Source organism: Trachemys scripta, chromosome 11 (assembly GCF_013100865.1).
Source record: "Trachemys scripta elegans isolate TJP31775 chromosome 11, CAS_Tse_1.0, whole genome shotgun sequence".
NCBI lineage: Eukaryota > Metazoa > Chordata > Testudines > Emydidae > Trachemys > Trachemys scripta.
In genome coordinates this window covers 75,526,828-75,547,004 of record NC_048308.1, presented here as the reverse complement: position 1 = coordinate 75,547,004, position 20,177 = coordinate 75,526,828, and the positions used below count along the sequence as shown (strand labels likewise).

General features: G+C 52.3%; 2 protein-coding genes across 12 annotated transcripts in view; one reads left to right on the top strand and one right to left on the bottom strand.

Annotated features, from left to right (window-relative positions):
• Positions 1-19,446, bottom strand: part of LOC117884963 (anion exchange protein 3-like) — a 62,228-nt gene extending 42,782 nt beyond the window's left edge. For 2 of the 8 annotated variants that reach the window (XM_034786024.1, XM_034786031.1), the window contains exons 1-7: positions 11,861-11,969; positions 11,638-11,764; positions 8,707-8,859; positions 6,924-7,080; positions 2,797-3,125; positions 2,267-2,406; positions 127-338 (exon numbers count right to left, since the gene is read on the bottom strand). In XM_034786024.1, coding sequence (XP_034641915.1) covers positions 127-338; positions 2,267-2,406; positions 2,797-3,125; positions 6,924-7,080; positions 8,707-8,760 — 892 coding nt within the window. In that variant the 5' untranslated portion in view covers positions 8,761-8,859; positions 11,638-11,764; positions 11,861-11,969. Of the gene's footprint in view, positions 1-126; positions 339-2,266; positions 2,407-2,796; positions 3,126-6,923; positions 7,081-8,706; positions 8,860-9,525; positions 9,620-11,637; positions 11,765-11,860; positions 11,970-13,222; positions 15,059-15,099; positions 15,496-19,344 lie in introns of those variants that run through there. The other 6 variants (XM_034786026.1, XM_034786027.1, XM_034786030.1 and 3 more) reach the window with 6 other exon arrangements.
• The window catches only part of STK11IP (serine/threonine kinase 11 interacting protein), a 37,560-nt gene continuing 36,339 nt past the window's right edge, over positions 18,957-20,177 (top strand). The window contains exon 1 of one of the 4 annotated variants that reach the window (XM_034786022.1): positions 18,957-18,996. Coding sequence is in view for 1 of the 4 variants with exons in the window: in XM_034786019.1 (XP_034641910.1) it covers positions 20,091-20,093 (3 nt within the window). In the remaining 3 variants the exon portion in view is untranslated. Of the gene's footprint in view, positions 18,997-20,004; positions 20,166-20,177 lie in introns of those variants that run through there. The other 3 variants (XM_034786019.1, XM_034786021.1, XM_034786023.1) reach the window with 3 other exon arrangements.

Here is a 20,177-nt window from a genome sequence, read left to right as displayed (position 1 = left end):
GGGGGATGGGCCCGGGGGGGGGAAGGGGGGGGAGAGAAATGCCCAGGCCTGATGCCTACGGGTTGGGCAGAGGGTGGATGATACTTGTACAAGAGGCACATTAAATATCACAAAGCAGGGCCTCACTTTTCATGTCGTCCAGGTCAGCAGACGCCAGCATCTGGGCCTCGGCCTCATCGGTGGGGACGCGCTGGTACACTGCACTCTCCAGAGTGGTCATGCTGCCGATGCACATCCGCTCCTTCAGGTCATAACTCACCCTCTGCCCGCTCACCATCTGGCTCCAGGGCTTGCGCCTGTCCCATCCCCGAGACAGACATTCTCTGGGCCCCGGGAGGCTGAGGAAACAAACAGGGAACCTGGCAGTAGCAGCAAAGCAGAGCTGGTAGCACTGGAGTGGGATGGAAAGGGGAGAGGCTGTTCCCAGTCTGAGCTCCTGTTTGTAGGTCTTTTCTCACGAGCTCATCCTCTGGGCTGAAGGGTCCCCCTGGCCCTGACCTCAGACCCAGTTATCTGAAAAGCTTCTGAGGAGCAGGCATGTCACAGGGACTCCCAAACTACAGCTGGGGGCTCACCCTTAGCCCTTCAAGAAGCGAGGCCCAGTGAATGCTGCTCCTGCTCCCTTCCCCTACAGGGTAAGCCCCCCTCCCTTACAAGGGATGGAACTTTCTCATGGGACCACAGCCTCACAGTTCTTGCTCTGTGTCCACAAGCCCTGGCCTGGCCTGCCCCGCTGCCTCCCAGCCTGTGGGTCAGGAACCAGGCACAAAGGAAAGTCCTCCCTCCCTGGCATGGTGCCCTCCAGGTGATACCCCTGCTGGTAAGGGAGCCTAGTCAGGGGGCAACCATCTGTACCTGGGAACCAGGAAGGCTGTATCCAGACCCTGCCCCAGTTGGGTCCTGTAGCCCACCTGGCTGAGCGAGTGAGCAATTCGGGGACCAGGGTGGGCACATGCTGGCACCCTTCCCTCCTTCTCAGGCAAACCCACATGGTGAGAGAGAAGGGGAAGTGGAAGGAAGGGGAGCTTGGATGCAAGGATGTCCCCAGCCTCTGCCTCTTGTGTCAGAGTCAAAGGAGAATTCATAGATTCCAAGGCCAGAAGGACCCCCTGGGATCATGTAATCTGACCTCCGGAAAAACCCAGCCAGAGACCTGCTCCACAATAATTCCTAGAGCAGAGCTTTTTAAAAAATTCCAGTCTTGAATTAAAATGGTCAGTGATGGAGAATACACCACGACACTTGGTAAGTTGTTCCAATGATTAAATACTCCTACCATTAAAAATGTACCCGATTTCCAGTCTGAATTAGTCTAGCTTCAACATTCAGCCATTGGATCGTGTTAGGCCTTCTCTGCCAAACTGAAGACCCCATTATCAAATATCTGTTCCCCATATGGGTATTTATAGACTGTGATCAAGTCACACATTAATATTCTCTTTGATAAGCGAAAGCGATTGAGCTCTTGGAGTCTATGACTATCAGGGCTTGTCTTCAGGCACAGCGCTGCACCTGTGCAGCCATGTCGCTGTAGTGCTTTAGTGAAGACGTTACTATGCTGACGGGAGAGCTTCTCCTATCGGGGGAGTTAGCTACACCTCTCACGCAGGTGGGTTAGGTCAGTGGGAGAAGCTGGGGATTAGGTCATTGTAACTGCGTTGCTCAGGATGTGGATTTTAAAGCATTAGAAAACAAGCCTAGGCCAGGTCTACACTACACCTGCCTGGGCATGTTTTCTAATGCTTTAATCATTCTTGTGGCTCTTCTCTGAACTCTCTCCAATTTATCAACATCCTTCATGAACTGTGAACACCAGACCTGGGTGCAGGTTCCAGCAGCGGTCGCATCAGTGCCGAATACAGAGGTAAAATAACCTCTCGACTCCTAGTCGAAATTCCTGGGTTTGTGCATCTCAGGATCCCATTAGCTCCTTTGGCCACAGCATCACACTGGGACCTCATGTTGAGCTGATTCTCCACCATGACCCCCAAATCCTTCTCAGAGTCATTGCTTCCCAGGAGAGAGTCTCCCATCCTGCATGTATGACCTTCATTCTTTGTAAATTCATGCGTCTAGGAACATTTAGCCATATTAAAATGCATATTGTTTGCTTGCGCCCAGCTTACCAAGGCCTCCAGATTGCTCTGCATCAATGATTTGTCCTCTTTATTCTTTACCTCTCCCACAATTTTTGTATTATCTGCAAAAGTTATCAGTGATGATATGTTTTGATCGACCAGCCAGCCCCAGGTCAAGTCCATCCTACCTGCCAAGAGAGGCCGGGCCCGTCTCCTGCAGCAGATCAGCATGGTGTGGCATCGGTGACATGATGCCACACTCCTTCTCCACATGGAACCGTGCAGAAGCCAAGGCACCGCAGGATTCATCATCACTCTCAATGGTGAACTGCAGAGAGGAGACCACTTTGAGCACAAGAACCAGACCCTGCCCTGCATGAGCAAGCCAGACCATCCCCCCAGGGAAAGGATGGTCCTAGATCTTCCCCCCACTGCTCCCCTCAGATGTGGGCCATCCTAGACCTAACCCTCTGCCATTCAGGGAATGGACCATCCCATACCCTCCCCACTAAGCACTGCTACCCACAGTATAGAGCCAGCCAGACCTATGCCACCCAGGATATGGACCATCCTAGCCCCTCCTCCCCAGAGTGTGAACTATCGCAGCTCCTCTCGCCACCTAGAGCATAGCCCATCCCAGACCCTACCCCTCATTGATCCCCGGCACCCAGTGGTGGAGCCTGCCAGACTCTCCCAGCCCCTCCCACGCCAACCTTGCCTTTGGTTTGCTAGGGGGCTCAGGCTTAGGAGCGTCCTTCTTCTCATGAGCCTCTGTCTCTGACTCTGGTGAGACCTCTTTCTCCAGGGCCTCTGCCTCTGACTCTCCTTCCTCCTCCTCGTCCCCCTCTTCCTCCTCCTTGTCCCCCTCCTCCTCCTCCACTTCCTGGATGGTGGGAGTGATGTCCGAGGGGGGCACCGAGGTTTTTTTCTTTTTTCTCTTTCTCCTCTTCCTCCGGTTGGCATGGGAGAGCCTCTTCTGGAACTTGAGGGCAGGAGGCAGGTGGGTGGAAAGGGGATGGTGGATGTGGTGAGAGGTTTGGCGATGGACTGAGAAAGACAGAGAGAGTCAGGGGCAGGAGGCAGCAGGGACAAACACCGCCAGGCACCTCAGAAACCACTTCAGGAAACTGCACGGAGAGGGGAATCAAGGGCAGGAGGACAGCCCACAAGGCCAGAGCAAGCCTCCTTAGCTATGTGGCAAGGATATGAGCCAGGCCTGCTCAATAACCCTCACTAGCCCATCATTACACTCCATGACGGAGCTGTCTCTGCTCGGTGCGCTGCACAGCAGGGGAGGGCACTCCTGAAGGGCATCCAGTGGGCTACTGAGAGCTTCAAAGCCAACAGGCTGCCCATGCTCCTTAGCCTGGTAGAAGTAGGGTGGACGTTTTACAAACCGCCCTCCTCTGTCCACAAAAATGCTAGAGGCCACATCTTTTAGGGCTGTCTAATTCCAGGTGCACCACGAGAGCACAACCATGTAGGCGGCCCAGTACCTGACTGCAGGTGCAAATCCGGTCCTTAGACACCTATGTGACAGGACTTGGGCCTGCAGATACCAATGGAAGGCTACTTTTTAAAAATCTGGATCAAAAACAAGAAGAGACAAGCCTTTAGTTTAAACCAATCCACAGAAAGGAATTTGCTGGGTATGAAGCCACAGGAGTCACAGAGACCGTGCAACAAGAAGAAATTAGCGGCATTACTGTGCATTGCCTCAAATACACTGATTGTCACCACACTGGTGTACTAGGAAGCATAAACTTATCATTCCATGTGAAAGGAAAGAAAGCTGCTTTTGCAGGGTTTTACTGGAGACAGAGAGCCTCCCCAAGACAACCTGCTGGAGACACACTGACTCTGTGGGACTTGGAGCAGAGACATTGAGACAGCCAGAGAGGCAGCTGGAAGTCACCAAAACACTGGTGGCTCCGCAGGGTGTGCAGCTTTGGATCTACACAGCAGCTCTTTCTGCCACATTTTGTGTAATCCACTTTTATTTCAGGCTTTCCCCTCTTTCCTATAATAAGCCAATAAAATCTGCTTGGATTGAAAAGTGGCCTACAAAGGACTGTTTAAAACGGGAACTTGCACCCCCTCCTCTGCACACAAGCCGGCCAGGTTAACTGTTGTTCCAGTTTTGCTTTGGTTTGGTTTTTCAAGCCTTTTGTGGTGGTGTTTTGCGGGGGGGGGGAGGGATTTTGTTTTTGGGCTTGGTTTTTCCCCCTAGAAATATCAGGATTGTTGAGTCTGCCCTGCCCTAGTTCTACTGGAGAAGCTTTTTGGCCAGGCAGAAGGGTGCCTCAGGGACGTGTATTATGAGCTCTCAGTCGTCAGCTGAAGGAGCAGAGCTCTTACTCTTTTAACAAAAGTTTCTTTTACCCAAAACGTTCATTGGCCATTTGAGTTATTCATGTCCAAAACCAAACTGGGACCAAAGCACTTTACACAGGCATGTGTCTGACAAAGTGGGTCTTCACCCACAAAAGCTTATGCTCCAATACATCTGTTAGTCTTAAAGGTGCCACAGGACTCTCTCTTGCTTGTTACACAGGCTGGCAGACCGAAAATCTGCCTTGTGCTGCTGCTCCAGCTTCCACTCCCTTGGCTCTTCTCTGCTCACAATAGAGTCTCCAGAGTGTGCAAGACCTGAATTGCTTAAGACCCATAAGTGGGGAAAAAAAAACTTGACAGAACTAAATCCACCAGTGCTATCGGGGCTCTTTCACCAGCATAAAGGCACAAACAAAGGTGCAGGCCCAGTCTCTTCCCTTTGCAGCTCCCCTCTGAGACAACTGGAATGGGTCATCATGTGGCAAGTTAAGCTGAGACAAAGAACCTGAACACTGACCTGATGGAAGGCTTAAGCTGCCTGCCAAAGGCAAGAGATTCTGCAATCTCCATCCCAAAACAGTGCTGAGAAAGGGCTGGCATACGCCTGCTTGACCACCAGAAGTCAACAGGAACTCTACACTTGACCTCTGTGCACTGGGCCTTCTGAGTCAGGGTTGAGCATTCGTAACAAGAAAGCACATCTCAGAGCTAAAACCACCACATCTCTCTTCTAAATACAGGATTTTCACATTCTCCCATGATTCACCTGCACCTTGGTATCTCCTCCCAACTTGTCCCTCTGCCCCCTTGTGTGCACCCAGCATATCCTCTCCTTCCCTGCTCCACGGCATCTCCTGTCCACCTGGAAAGCTCTGCCTCAGTGGTGGCTCAGACACTCAAGCACTCCTTTTAAATCTGTCTTCAAGAAGATAAATATAGAAAAGGAGTTTGAACAATCCATCTGGAAGGAAGAGCCTGTACAATGGCTCAGGGGACGTTTGTAAAACCTGAACATATACAATTCCGCGGGCTCAGATGATGTCATTCTAGGATCTTAAGAGAATTAGCTCATGAATTTACTGACCCACTGATAATTAGTTCTGAAGAGTCCTGGATAATGTGGAGAGGCATCAAAAGACTAGAGGAAAACAAATGTGGTCATGACTTCCAAAAAAGGAAAGAGGAATGAGCGTCTCAATCACCACTCAATAAGGTTCCCTTTTCTCTCCAGAAAAATATTGGACACTAAAAATCTAGAGTCAGTTTTTCAGAGAAACCTCTGTCCTGGCGGCACAAGCAAACACCTCCATGCACACACTTCCAGCACTAATCTATACAGGTGTTAGAATCTGTCATCTTAAGGCACAATTGTTAGTGCTCAGCAACTCCATGTGCAGGTGATTGTGTGCACTGATGTTTTGAAAATATGGAAGCTAGGGGGAAATGGAAGCATGAGCAATAAGCAGCTGTTGGGCTTGGTTTATAACAAACAGAGACATCAGTGCTTCTTTGACAGAAATTCCAAAGGAATGGCCAACCAGAAAGCAGCATGTGTGATATATGTGAAATTTAATAACACATTTGAGATTGTGTCTCACAAAATCTAAACTGGAAAATAAACTGAAATTGACGTGCAGTGAAACACCAGAGCTTGGAAAATTTGCCAGACACTTGCTAGCCAGAAGACTAAATCTACTGGCTTCCCTCTCTGTCCCTCACCCCTGGCTGCTGAAGGCAGTCTCTGCTGCTCTGGCCCTTCTGTGAACAGCTCCCATGCCTACCTCTCCTGCTGTTCCCCAAGCAGCTGCAGAATGAAACCAACATGATTCTGAGAGACAAGGTGGATGAGGTAATATCTTTTATTGGACCAACTTCTGGTGGTGAGAGAGACAACACAAGCTGTCTCTCACTAACTGCAGTAGGTCCAGTAGAAGACACTACCTCACCCACCTTGTCACTCTCATACCCTGGGACGGACGTGGCTACACCACCATTGCACAGAACATGATTCTGGTGAGTTTCATGGCTGCTATGGAGAAACCTATAGGCATGCCTGAACCCATGGCACCAGGAGCTTTGGAGCTGTCTATCTGCAGATTCAGGAAGGCAACTTGTCTTCAGGCCACATTTGGAAGTTTCTTCACAGACATAAGGTCAAGAGATGTTTTTAAACAGAAAATTTAAGTTCTGTGGAAATTGCTGTGATGGTTCCCAGTTGCCAGGGTGAGGAGGCGAGTGGATTCCCAGCCTCTGAGGAATGCTATCCTGTGGACTGAAAGTGGCTAAACCTTTACACAAGAGGTGACAATCAAAAGCAGCTGACAGAGAATGGGGGCTACAGGCATGGGGCTGAGACTGGGTATATGCAACCACTTCCTTAACGGTCTGCAAGAAGCGGGTAAACAGCACATTAAGATCTGCAGACCAGACTGAGCCCCAAGGGTATAGAGGGGTTTGGTCTGATGGACAGTTGTGGGCACGTAGGCGGGTGGAGTGTTCAAACCTACATACATTCGAAATCTCTCTCACTGTAGTTGCGTCTCTGCTCTTCCAGATCCCTTGATGCTGACTTGCTTATCAGGTCCCCAAACCTCTTGATTGACAAGGTCTTATCCAAATCCTCATCGTCCTCGGCGGGGGGAAAGGCCTCCTCAGCATGATCGCTGTCCTGCACAGAAACAGCTGGATAGCAATCAAACCCTGTATAGCCCTCCAGATCTCAGGGCCCCACAAATGGCACACCCCTTCGCATGAGCTCAGGAGCTACCACGAAGCAGCAAACACTGTGGAGCTACTCACACCACAGTGATGCAGGCTATGAAAGTACCTGGGGGCAGAACCCCAATCTGAACTGAGAGCCAGAAAAAAACACACAGCAGGGCCCCCAAGCCTGGACCCCCCCACATCCCAATGGTCTCTCCTCATCATCACAGCCGCTAGTACCTTGTTGGTGCTGCTCCAGTCTCTCCCCAGGGAAGGTGCTTACAACACCTACTAGTGGGGGTCCATCCCATTGCCTAGTTGCTCTCACAGATAAGGAACATAACCTGTGTTTAGCTGGAGCTTCCCCTTGCTCAGCTCAGGTGGCTGCAGAGTCTGTGCTGGTTTTCACCCTACATTCCTGCTGCTCCCTTTAGGTCTGTAGAGAGGGTGGTCCTGTGTCCTGGAGCTTCCTCTTTCAACAGGGATGAGGGCTGAGGTCTCAAACCCACTCTCAAGGGCCCAGTGAGTGAGGAACTCAGAGGTGAGGCTTCCTCCCCACAGTTGCTCCTATGACACTGGCTGCCCCACACTCTCCCCTCTCTGATGAGGCCTGTGCCCCTAGTCTCTGGGGTGTCTGAACCCTGCTGGTTTCCTTAGGGGTCTCTCACCTGCTGCCCCTTTATCTCAGGATGCACACGCCAGTGCTCTGCTTTTTCCTTGTACAGAGGCCACCACACTAGCTTGAACACTAAGCTCCGGCACTTCTGCCCCTTCCACTTCCTAAGCAGAAGCAGCTGGTAAAATTTTCTATCAGCATAGCCCGAAATGCCAGTGCTGAGCTGTTGTGGACTCCTCTGTTTCCATGGTAACAGGAGGCCCAACTGTGACAGATCTGTCTGTGCTGAACTGGAATGGGCAGCAAAATGGCCTCAGCCAACCTCCCCCACACACTCCCAGCCTGCTCTCAACCCAGCAGCCCAGCTGGGAGCGCTGCTGCAAGCTACCAGGAGTTGCTACCCTGCTGTGGCCTGCCCAGGGATTTGGGAACCCCGGCTGGACTGCGCTCCCTAGAAACCAGACCCAGCAGGCCCTCTACTCTGTCCTGTAAGGAGCACTTGGTGTGACTGCACTCTGGTGGGTGCTGTAGCCAGCTGTGTCCAGTTCTCCTTGCCCACAAGGACCACGAGGCAGAGGGGAGGATGGGGACAAAGGGAGAAGTGGGGAGAAAAGCCGTGGTACTGCTGAGAAGTGCAAGACTCTGGCCGTCCATCTGTCTGTCACTGTCATTCACCTCAGTACCCAGGTGTCAGCCAGCCCTACAGGGCAGGGAGTGTGAATCTTTCAAAAGGCTTCAGCTATTCAGCTGCCATCAAAGCCAAGCCCAAGCAGTGCACTGTCTTCTCCAGTTTGACTCCCTGCTCTCACCGAGGCCTGAGGCCAGAGCAGATGGGACGCTTGGGAAACCAACGAGGACGTCCCCAGATGCTGTGAATGCCCTGGCCAGAGCACAGGCAGATCTCTGCACACAGTCCTGCAAGAACAGGGCTCCTTAGGAAGGGCCAGAGTCATTGCTGTTGAATTTCCACCTCACCTGCTGCAGGTTGATGAAACCACCTCCTACGGGAGGGGACTCTCCAGCTGCCATGTTGGTTCAGGACCTAAGGACCGTCATGCCAAGTCTGGGCAAATCTCAACCTTTCTCTTTCACATGCAAGCATCCAGCAAACCTGGAGAGTGGCATAACCTGGGGTGAGAGAGCAGGACAAGACAATCTGTCACCTGCTGCACTAACCTGCTTGTGGCCCTTCATCTCTCCACCGGCTGCCATATGCAAAGGGCTCAGTTCCTCCCGTTCAGCCAGGACATCCTCCCCTCACTGGACAGCCCCTGAACCTAGCAGTGCAAGACTTTGATTTTGTGCTGAGCAAATGGAGAGCTCCATCAGGATGGCACAGATTGCTTTGCCTGGTGCCAGCCATGGTCTACTAGCCAGTGTGGAAGGGAGGACATAGCCCTGACATCTCTCTGCCCCTTTCCAAATGACTTATACCGGGGAGGGAGCAAGGGCTTAGCTGTCCCTGCTCACTGGGACTACTCCTGTGCTCTGTCCTTACAAGAGGAGAAAAGGCTTCTTGTGCCCCCACTCCCACATCTGCCTTTGCACAAGTACATAAGCTGACCCTCAATGGGAAGGATAAACCAAGAAAGCCATTATGCGGAGAGGGTGGGATGGGAGTAGGCAGGGTAAGGGTACCATGTTAATTAGGTGAGTTAACTCCAGAGAGGACTGTGAGGAACTTCAGAGGGACCTAAACAAGCTAGGGCAATGGGTAACACGAGGACAAGTGGTTCAATGTTGATAAACATAAATGCAATGAACATTAGAAGAAAAATCTTAAACTTGTCATACACTTTCCAGGGTTCTAAATGAGCTATATCAACTCAGGAAAGGGATCTGGGCAGCTCCGTAGACAGCTCAATGGAGACCCCTGCTCAATGGACAACTGGAATTATAAACAAGATGTGAAGAGCAGAAGGGATGGGAAGGAGAACAACATAGAAAATATTATAATTCCCTTATGTAAATCAATGGTGTGGCCTAATGTACAATCATGTGTGCAGTACCAGCCAACCCATCTCACACAGGATACTGTAGATGTAGAGGGGGGTCAGAGATGGGCAATGAGTACGATAAAGGGCCTGAAAAAACACTCCTATGAAGAGAGATTGAAAAGATTTGGATTGTTACTTTAGAAAGGAGATGAAGACGAGAGGACATGAGAAAAGTAGCTAAAATACTGAATGGGATAGAGAAAGGGAGATCGGGAACTCCTGTTCTCCCTGTTTCACAGCAGAACTTTGAAAAGCGGGAGGGCCATGTCTCCCTTGGCCTAACCCTCCTCCCCCCGCCTCCCAGTTCCGGGAGCCCAAATGTTGTTTGAACCCAGAGTCCCAATAAAAATTAATCCACCTCTGGTTATGGGGTGTTTTGATCAGTGTAGCAGTGGAAAAATATCTGCAAGTTTTGTATCTGTTCTGGCAGGATCTGGTACTGCTTTGTGTAGGTGTGTCCTGGTCTGTGGGGAGATTGCTTCTGATGATGAGCTTGGTATGGTTGGGGGGTTGTCTGAAGGCCAGTAGCAGGGCTTTGGAAAAGCTTTCTTTCAGGATGTGGTCCCCATTGAATATCGTCGTCATGGGCGATGGGTATAATAGGCCAGGGGACGCTAAGCCTCCCCTGGTGTGGCCACCACCGGACTCTTGGGCTGTGGTGGCCCCTGCCCGTGCTCCACCACTGCCTGGTGAGTCGTTCCCTCTCCTCCTTCACTCCAGGGCCCCCCACAGAGGTTCCCACGGCTCGAGGCATCCCTCCTCACCTGCCCACCGTGTCCTTCCATTCCCCGCTGCTCCATAAGATCCCTCTACCTGCCACGTCCCTCCTTACTTCCCTCTCCCTGGAAGCCAGCAGGGGCTCAGCTCCAGCAGGCGGCCCAGAGCTCAGGCCGGCGGGTGGCCCGGAGTGGCTTGGGGCTCGGGCCGGCAGGCTGCCTGGAATAGCTTGGGGCATGGGCTGCCCAGCAGCCCAGGCCGGCTCGTGGCGACCTGGTGCAGCCCTGGAGGTTGGGGCAGTTTGGCCGGGGCTTCTCCAGCTGTGACGGTGGGGGCCCTCAGGGCTCCGGCGGGTGGGGTGGGGCAAAGGTCGGGTAGGGATGGGGCCTCAGGCGGGGGGGGGGGGGGGTCAGTGGGGCTAGCTTCCCCAAGGGGTTTTTACCTGCCACCCATGAAGGTTTAATGTTTAATGATACCCCATATAGGTATCATTGTGCCAGAGTGGGATGATAGGTGACAACTAGGGGTATGCAGTTGGGCTTGGTTTTTCTGTATAGAAGCAGGTTCTCCTGGGGTATTTGGGTGGCTCATTCCATGATGTGATCTAGTTCTCTGGTGGAGTGTCTTTGTTTGGAAAATGTGTGTATCCCAGACTTTCTCACCACACAAACGGACAGATTCCTCTGGACACAACAGGCTTCCTCCAGAAACTGCAATATTAACAACCTCTCTCATGGATGTCACCTCCCTATATGCCAACTCCCACTCCCTCACAAAGACAGCATCACTGCATGCCCCAAATATCTACAAAACAATTGACAACGCTCACATATCCACCACCTTGTCTCTCAGGGATGGTCTACACTAGAAAGTTAGGTCAACTCAGGTACATTGCACAAGACTCATTTTCTCATCTTCTATTAAATCATTTCCAGAGGTGTGACTGCTGCCTACAGGATACACCCCTGGAAGCAAACAAGACCACTGCCTGGTGCCAAAAACATTAGACAGAAAATGTGACAACTGCAGTGTGATATTTCTACAAAGAAGTACACTACAATTTTGAGGCTGCACACACAGGCCATACTGACAAGAAGGTGACCAAAACCTTTCCATGTGGCTCTAGTGGAATCTCGTGTGAGATACTGCATTCAATTCTGGGCACAATACCAGAAAGACATTAACAACTGACCATAGCAGACTGGGATGTTCACATTCACTTGTAGATCTCTCTGCCACAAAACTTTCCTCATATGAAGCCTGAATTTCCCTTTCTTAATTTCAGACTGATCCTCTTGAATTACACTTTGTTGGGCCACCTGAAAAAAAAAATTCCTTCACCAGTGTTTACACCCATGAGATCTTTCTAGACTGCTGGCATGTTCTCTCCACCCCCTGCCTTAGTCATCACTTACCCAAACTAGACTGATTTAGCTCTTAATCTCTCTAAATCAACCCCTCCAGCCCTCTGACTTGTTGTTCTTCTCTAAACTCCTTTCAGGTTATAGGATAAGAGAAAATACCCTGCGAGAATGGTAGAAAAGACGCAAGAATGATTAAAGGATCAGAAAACATATAGACTCCAGGAACTCAATCTAATTAGTTTAACAAAGAGAAGGTTAAGGGGTGACTTGATCACAGTCTGTAAGTACCTTCCTGGGGAACAAATATTTGATAATGAGCTCTTCAATCTAGCTGGGCTAAGAGGCATTTTCCATCTCTTAACATCTAGCAGAGAAAGGTCTAACGTGATCCAGTGGTTGGAAGTTGAAGCTAGACAAATTCAGATTGGAAATAAGGTGTACATTTTTAACAGAGTAATTAACCACTGGAACAATTTACCAAGGGTCGCGGTGGATACTCCACTCACTGACAATTTTAAAATCAAGATTGGATTCCCCCCCCCCCCCCAAGATCTACTCTAGGAATTATTTTGGGTGAATTCTATGGTCTGTGTTATTCAGGAGGTCAGACTAGGCCCTTATGGCCTTGGAATCTGTGAATCATACAAGAAAAAACAACAGTCAAAGAAATTTTAAACACTGAGGCCGTCATCCTTTTAGTGTCTACAAAGTTGTCTCTATGTCCATGATTCAGCATTCCCGATGTAATTAATTTAGAATAGAAGCATGACAGCAGACCAGATTCAAAGCGGAGGCTAAGAATTAAAGTCTACAAGAGCATGCGCTGATGCAGCTCACACTTTTCCTGTCCCCCTCGGCTTATGAATTACACTAGCTTGAACCTGTCCCACTTACCCAAGTGTAACGTACAGCCTTCACGCTCACACGCTTCTGCTCTAAATTTGGCTCAGAGTCTAGTTGAGTGGAAGGGAACCTGTCTACATTGTAACACACACTGAGGGGCTGGGAAAGAGGAAGACAGCAAGGAAAGCAACTAATAAGAGTGGGTGAGAGGATGTAAATTAAAGGAGGCACGTTACTGTAGCTTAGGCAACTCCCACCACACAGTTCTCCATTTACTTCAGTGGGATTCCATGCTGGTGCTGGGATCCCTCCTCTTGGAGCCACCCGCAGGACGGAAGCCTTAAGATTCCTTCCCCATTGGAAGAATAGGTCCTAGGTAGGTTTAAGGTAGTCTCACTGTAAGGAGCCTAACCTGCGCCACCTCTGAATTTGGTCCTCTACGTTTTTCTGGATCAGAAGTAACGCTGGGTCTGAAGTGGGTGATGTTCTTTGGAAGGAGAGCCCAGTGAGAAGGCCAAGTCTGACCACCCAAACTCCTGGGGGCAGGGACTTTGTAGCACGTACACTTACCTAGCTATGTAAGAATATTTGCCAGGCTCTGGAGGTGTGTCCTCAGGGAAGTGGTAGGAGCTCCATGGCTTGGTACACTGAAAACAAGACTGGAAAGAACCCTGTGGGGAACAATTCTGTTCCAGGCTTCCAGGCTCCCTGGAAAAGGAGTTTTGATGTGGGCTAAGAGGCATTTTCCATCTCTTAACATCTATAATCCCATGAAGAGCAGCAGCCCCAACTAAGTGGGTTGAGATAAAACCAGGAGGCAGTCAGAGGGATGGAGATAAAAACAGTATGAGAGTCTAGGAAGTAGTTAGAAAAAGGAGAAAGGAGGAGTTTAAAGACAAGTGAGGAAAATGATTAGAGGCCTGGAAAGACTTTCCTATGCAGAGAGATTGACTGGGACTGTTTAGTTCAGAGAGGAGATGAACAACAGGGGATATAACAGAAGCATAAAAATAAAAAAGAGGTGTTGAGATGCCATGGTGGTAAGCCCGGTATACGAACCTGACCAGAACTGAAAAGATAGATTCTGCACTCCTATTCCCCCTCTCTCATAACACAAGAGCAAGGGGACACAGGATTAAACTGAATGTGTTAAATGTAACCCTAAGGAATGGGAAAAACTTTTTATGCACCTAATTAACCTATGGAACTCATCGCCACTGATATCAGAGAAACCAAGAGCACAACAGAATTCAGAAAGGGATTTGACATTTACATGGACGATGGTTACTTTACACAGGGTAGCCTGTGGGAGAATATCCACAACTCTCTACTTTGGATGTTTACACCTTCCCCTGAAGCCTCCAATACTTGCTACTGTCAGAGGCGGGACACTAGACTAGATGGAGCACTAGTCTGATCTCGACAGAGAAATCACACAGAGATAGATGATGAGGTATTAATACAAGAGACAATTACAAGGAAGGTCCCTACAATTGGGTTTCTGGGTAGCTATGGCAGGGACACACACAGCTCAGGAAGAAAGGAACAGAGATGGACCCTGACAATATATTGTGTGCGCCTCACATGCACACTGTGCATATGCCTGAGCCACAAGCGGATTAGACATGTACTGCGTGTACTCAGGACCCTACCGTGACGGGAGACTCAGACAAATATGCAGGCTGTGCATGAAAGCCTGCAGCACTGGGAGATGGGAATCCAGGGTAGGGTGCATGGACGCGTCATGAAAACACAGAACACGCAGCATCAGGAAGCAATAGTGCCGATATCAGGTGCGCAGGCACCACATGTTCTTAGGAGCCAGCCTGTGGCACCAGAAGGTGAGACTCACAGGCCAGCGGTGCTGGCACCATGTGTCCGGGAGCCCATGGCTCTGGGAGAGTGGAACACATTTTGCTGGTGCCGTGTCTACGCAGGAGTCTACAGCAATGGGAGAAGAGGACCCTGTGCAGACTGCATAGGTGCCATGCTACATAGGAGCCTGCAGCACTGGGACGCAGGGACCCACCTATATGCCCTGTGCACCTGCTACTAGCCCTGTAATTTTGCTGTCTCACGTTCAGTGGCTCACAAACCTTTCCCTCCCCTTGGTCGCCCCTGCATGCTGTCTGCGCCCTAGGGCTCCCTGGCTGGTACCGGGGGGAGATGCCCCTCAAGCACAGACATTTTGGGAAAGGCTGCAAGCTCACGTCAGAAACGCTGGGCAGCAGCCCGCGGTAACACGGACAGGTGGCACTGGCAAAGCCCCAGCAAGGGCTGGCCGCCCCTGGGCGCGACGGGGGTGGAAGCAGCCCGGGCTGGAGGAGCTGCCGATGGGGACTCCAGACAGGCTCCTGGCCACACGTCTGTGTCAATGCCACGGGCGCGGAGCTGCCGAGAAAGGGCGATGGAGGCGGGAGGCTGGGGTGGGACGACTAGTACCGTACCTCGCAACCGCGGAGAAGGAAGGAGAGCCGCTCGCCTCCGGCCACGGGTCCCCGGACACACGGCGCTGCGCAGGACTCCCTCCCGCTCCGCTCGGGCCGCCGCCGGGCAGCGCTCAACATGCGGCCATGTCCCTGCCGGGGGCCAGGGAGGGCGGCTGGGTCAGGCACCGCCGCCGCCTCCGCTTCTCCAGCAGCCACGCAGCCATGCACCGCATCGGGCTCCGCTCCGCCTGGCTGCGCTGGAAATCCCGCGCCGCGAGCGCCGAGCCCGGCCGCCGTGAGTCACGCAGGGCTGGGGCGGCCTCCGGCACAGGCGACAGCCTGGAGACACACGCCTCCCTCCCGCGGCTGCTCCGCACCAGCTCCAGCGACCGGCTTCCCCCGGCCCGCAAGGCGCCGCGCAGCGCAAACGCGGGGCCAGCTCCGCGCGTTACCCTGCGCGCTGCCGTCACAGGTGCGCCTCCCCCCGCAGGCTGGTGTGTGCACACTGGTCACACGTGCCCACCCCCACCCCTCATTCCACACACACCCACACCCCCGCAGGCTGGTGTGTGCACACTGGTCACACGTGCCCACCCCCACCCCCGGTGCATGCTACCCCCCTCTCATTCCACACCCCCGCCCCACCCCAGGCTGGTCTGTGCACATTGAGGTGCAAATAGCCTCACACTTCCCGCTTCTCAGAACACACACAAGCCCGCAGCCTGCACTGTACACATGCCCCTTAATACGGCCACATACACCCACCTGCTCCCACCCCAGCCCCCCCAGTCCCCGACGTGCCTATCCGCCTCTTCTGTTCACCTTCCCTTCTCATCACATAGTCATACACACCGTCTGCACCCACACCCCTCACACACTCCCTCACTGCTTCCCCAGCTCTGTCCCCACGATCAGGTACAGACACTGTATCGTGGGCAGTGCCCGAGGGGTTCCTGGAGCCATGTGGGCAATACAGAGCCCTGGGCCCAATGTCCACTGCAGTCACTGGGCAGCCGCCCCAGGTCTCCCAGGCCAGGTCTATCGCCAGGGGACAGCGCGCAGCTGGGGAGCTGTTTCCCTGAAGCAAAAGCCGAGAAGCAGCCAAGCAGCTCTGGGTTCCCTTCCCAGCCTCGCCACAAACACACCCTGCGCACTTAGTCATGCATTTCCACATTGACTCAGTTTCCCTTTTGATAAGTGCGGATAACGGGACCCACCTGGCGGGGGATTTGGGTTCGCTAACGTGTTTATAAAGGCATGACACAAAAGTGGCCTGGGAGATGTGTACTGGCCGCATAACGTGATCTATTGTCCATTCACACTACGGGGGAACTGCTGGGCAAGAACCGGGTGCCCGTGGGGGCCAACCCCTCCCAGGGCAGCCCCGTGCTGGGTATGGCCAGGGCCCGACAGAGCACAACAGTCCTGCGGCTTATGCCTTGGCCACCTGTGCAGCTGTGACATAAGAACATAAGAACGGCCGTACTGCGTCAGACCAAAGGTCCATCCAGCCCAGTATCCTGCCTACCAACAGTGACCAATGCCAGGTGCCCCAGAGGGAGTGAACCTAACAGGTAATGATCAAGTGATCTCTCTCCTGCCATCCATCTCCATCCTCTGACAGAGGCTAGGGACACCATTCCTTACCCATTCTGGCTAATAGCCATTAATGGATTTAACCTCCATTAATTTATCCAGTTCTCTTTTAAACCCTGTTATAGTCCTAGCCTTCACAACCTCCTCAGGCAAGGAGATCCACAGGTTGACTGAGCACTGTGTGAAGAAGAACTTCCTTTTATTTTGCTGCCCATTAATTTCATTTGGGGGTCCCTAGTCCTTATATTATGTGGACAAGTAAATAACTTTTCCTTATTCACTTTCTCCACATCACTCATGATTTTATATACCTCTCTCACATCCCCCCTTAGTCTCCTCTTTTCCAAGCTGAAAAGTCCTGGCCTCCTTAATCTCTCCTCATATGGGACCCGTTCCAAACCACTAATCATTTTAGTTGCCCTTTTCTGAACTTTTTCTAATGTCAGTATAGCTTTTTTGAGATGAGGAGACCACATCTGTATGCAGTATTCAAGATGTGGGCGTACCATGGATTTATATAAGGGCAATAAGATATTCTCTGTCTTATTCTCTATGCTTTTTTGACTGCCGCTGCACACTGCGTGGACGTCTTGAGAGAACTATCCACGATGACTCCAAGATCTCTTTCCTGATTAGTTGTAGCTAAATTAGCCCCCATCATATTGTATGTATAGTTGGAGTTATTTTTTCCAATGTGCATTACTTTACCCACATTAAATTTCATTTGCCATTTTGTTGCCCAATCACTTAGTTTTGTGAGATCTTTTTGAAGTTCTTCACAGTCTGCTTTGGTCTTAACTATCTTGAGCAGTTTAGTATCATCTGGAAACTTCGCTACCTCACTGGTTACCCCTTTCTCCAGATCATTTATGAATAAGTTGAATAGGATTGGTCCTAGGACTGATCCTTGGGGAATACCACTAGTTACCCCTCTCCATTCTGAAAATTTACCATTTATTCCTACCCTTTGTTCCCTGTCTTTTAACCAGTTCTCAATTCATGAAAGGATCTTCCCTCTTATCCTATGACAACTTAATTGACGTAAGAGTCTTTTGTGAGGGACCTTGTCAAAGGCTTTCTGGAAATCTAAGTACACTATGTCCACTGGATCCCCCTTATCCACATGTTTGTTGACCCCTTCAAAGAACTCTAATAGATTAGTAAGACATGATTTCCCTTTACAGAAACCATGTTGATTTTTGCCCAACAAGTTATGTTCTTCTATGTGTCTGACAATTTTATTTTTGCCCAGTACGGACATTAGACTTAACGGTCTGTAATTGCCAGGATCACCTCTAGAGCCCTTTTTAAATTTTGGCGTTACCTTAGCTATCTTCCAGTCATTGGGTACAGAAGCCTATTTAAAGGACAGGTTACAAACCCTAGTTAATAGTTCCGCAATTTCACATTTGAGTTCTTTCAGAACTCTTGGGTGAATGCCATCTGGTCCCGGTGACTTGTTACTGTCAAGTTTATCAATTAATTCCAAAACCTCCTCTAGTGTCCTTCAATCTGTAACAATTCCCCAGATTTGTCACCTACAAAAAGCCGGCTCAGGTTTGGGAATATCCCTAACATCCTCAACCGTGAAGACTGAAGCAAAGAATTAATTTAGTTTCTCCGCAATTACTTTATCGTCTTTAAGTGCTCCTTTTTTATCTCGATCATCCAGGGGCCCCACTGGTTGTTTAGCAGGCTTCCTGCTTCTGATGTACTTAAAAAACATTTTGTTATTACTTTTTGAGTTTTTGGCTAGCTGTTCTTCAAACTCCTTTTTGGCTTGTCTTCTCACATTTTTACACTTAATTTGGCAGTGTTTATGCTCCTTTCTATTTACCTCACTAGGATCTGACTTCCACTTTTTAAAAGATGCCTTTTTATCTCTCACTGCTTCTTTTACATGGTTGTTAAGCCACGGTGGCTCTTTTTTAGTTCTTTTACTGTGTTTTTTAATTTGGGGTATACATTTAAGTTCGGTCTCTATTATGGTGTCTTTGAAAAGTGTCCATGCAGCTTGCCGGGATTTCACTGTAGTCACTGTAAATTTTAATTTCTGTTTAACTAATCCCCTCATTTTTGCATAGTTTCCCTTTCTGAAATTAAATGCCTGCCAGTAATCGGTGATTTGGGGTTGTTACCCCAGGGCTGATTTCCGAGGAACCCCCTGCAGCGCCCCCACCGACTGCCTAACCCTGAGCGAGGCCCCACCCCGCTCACCTGCACGCCCCCCCTGGCCCCGGGCCGATATAAGGGGCGGAGGCAGCCGCCGCCCCCCTACCACGTGCCCTGGCTCAGCCCCGCCACCCGGCCCCGCCACAGGTAGGCTGCGGCACTGGGCAGCTTCGCGGCGGCCAGGGGAGCCGACTCCCCCGCGGGCTGCCTCGCCCCTGGCTGGCGGGGGCTGCAGCGTGTCGCTCCGGCCCGGCCCGGCCCCGCGCAGGGCTCTAGCTCGGCTCTGAGAGCGGGACGCGGCACCACCTGGCCCCCGCACCGGGCTGGTCAGCGCCGGGCGGCTCCGGATCGCTGCGCGGGGGCTGGCAGGCGGAACTGGCGCCCAGCCGCCTCGCGGATGGGGGAGACACCGGAGTCACACCCGGGCTCCGGGACCGCCGGGCAGCGTGTGAACCCCGCGGCGCAGGCCGGGATCCCGGAGCCGCAGCCACTTACCTGCCGGGCGGGGAGGGGCCAGCGCGTTGGTGGCGAGCCTGGCCCGAGCCTGGGGGCTCCTCCGCTAGCACTAGCCGGGGGGGGGGTCCCCTCACCCCCCCCCCCCCCCCCGCCGGCTGCTGCGCGTCCCCGCCCCCGCCTGCGCGGGGGGGCGGCGAGTCTCCCCCCCCCCCCCCCCCCGCGCCGCTGCCCTGGGACTCGGGGGGAGACGCCCAGGGGCTGGCTACAGAGCCCCCCGGGACGGGGCCAGAGCCCTGGGGCCCGGCTCGCTGGGCACGTCCCCCGCCCCGAGTCCCCGAGCCCAGGGGTGCAGCGCGGGGGGGGGCTCCCGGGGGCGGGGTGTCTGACGGGTCAGGGCGGGGGGGGTCTATAGAGGAGTTCGGGGAAGGCTGTACAGCGGGAGGACGGAGTGGAGCCGAGGGGCTCCTGGGGCGGGGTGTGCGCGTGGGGGGGTCTGTAGCGGGGAGGGGTGTGTTGGGGGTCTGGGGGCAGGTGGGTGAGTTGGGGGAGGGGTGTTTGTGGAGAGGGAGGGACGCGGGGGGAAGGTGGGTGTGTTGGGGAGGGGCGGGTTGGGGGTCTGGGGGAAGGGGGGTGGGTTGGGGGAGGGGCGGGTTGGGGGGCGGGGGGGAGTGACTCCAGCGCTACGTTTTGCTCTTGCCTGGCGGGTGACTCTGAGGCGGACTCTATGGTAGTGCAGTAATGACGGGCGCCCGGGGGAGCCGCTCTGCCCGTGGTTCTTGGACTCTATGGTAACGCGGAAGTGAGGGGCGCCCGGGGAAGCCGCTCTGCCCGGGACTCTCCGACTCTATGGTAACGCGGAAGTGAGTGAGGCC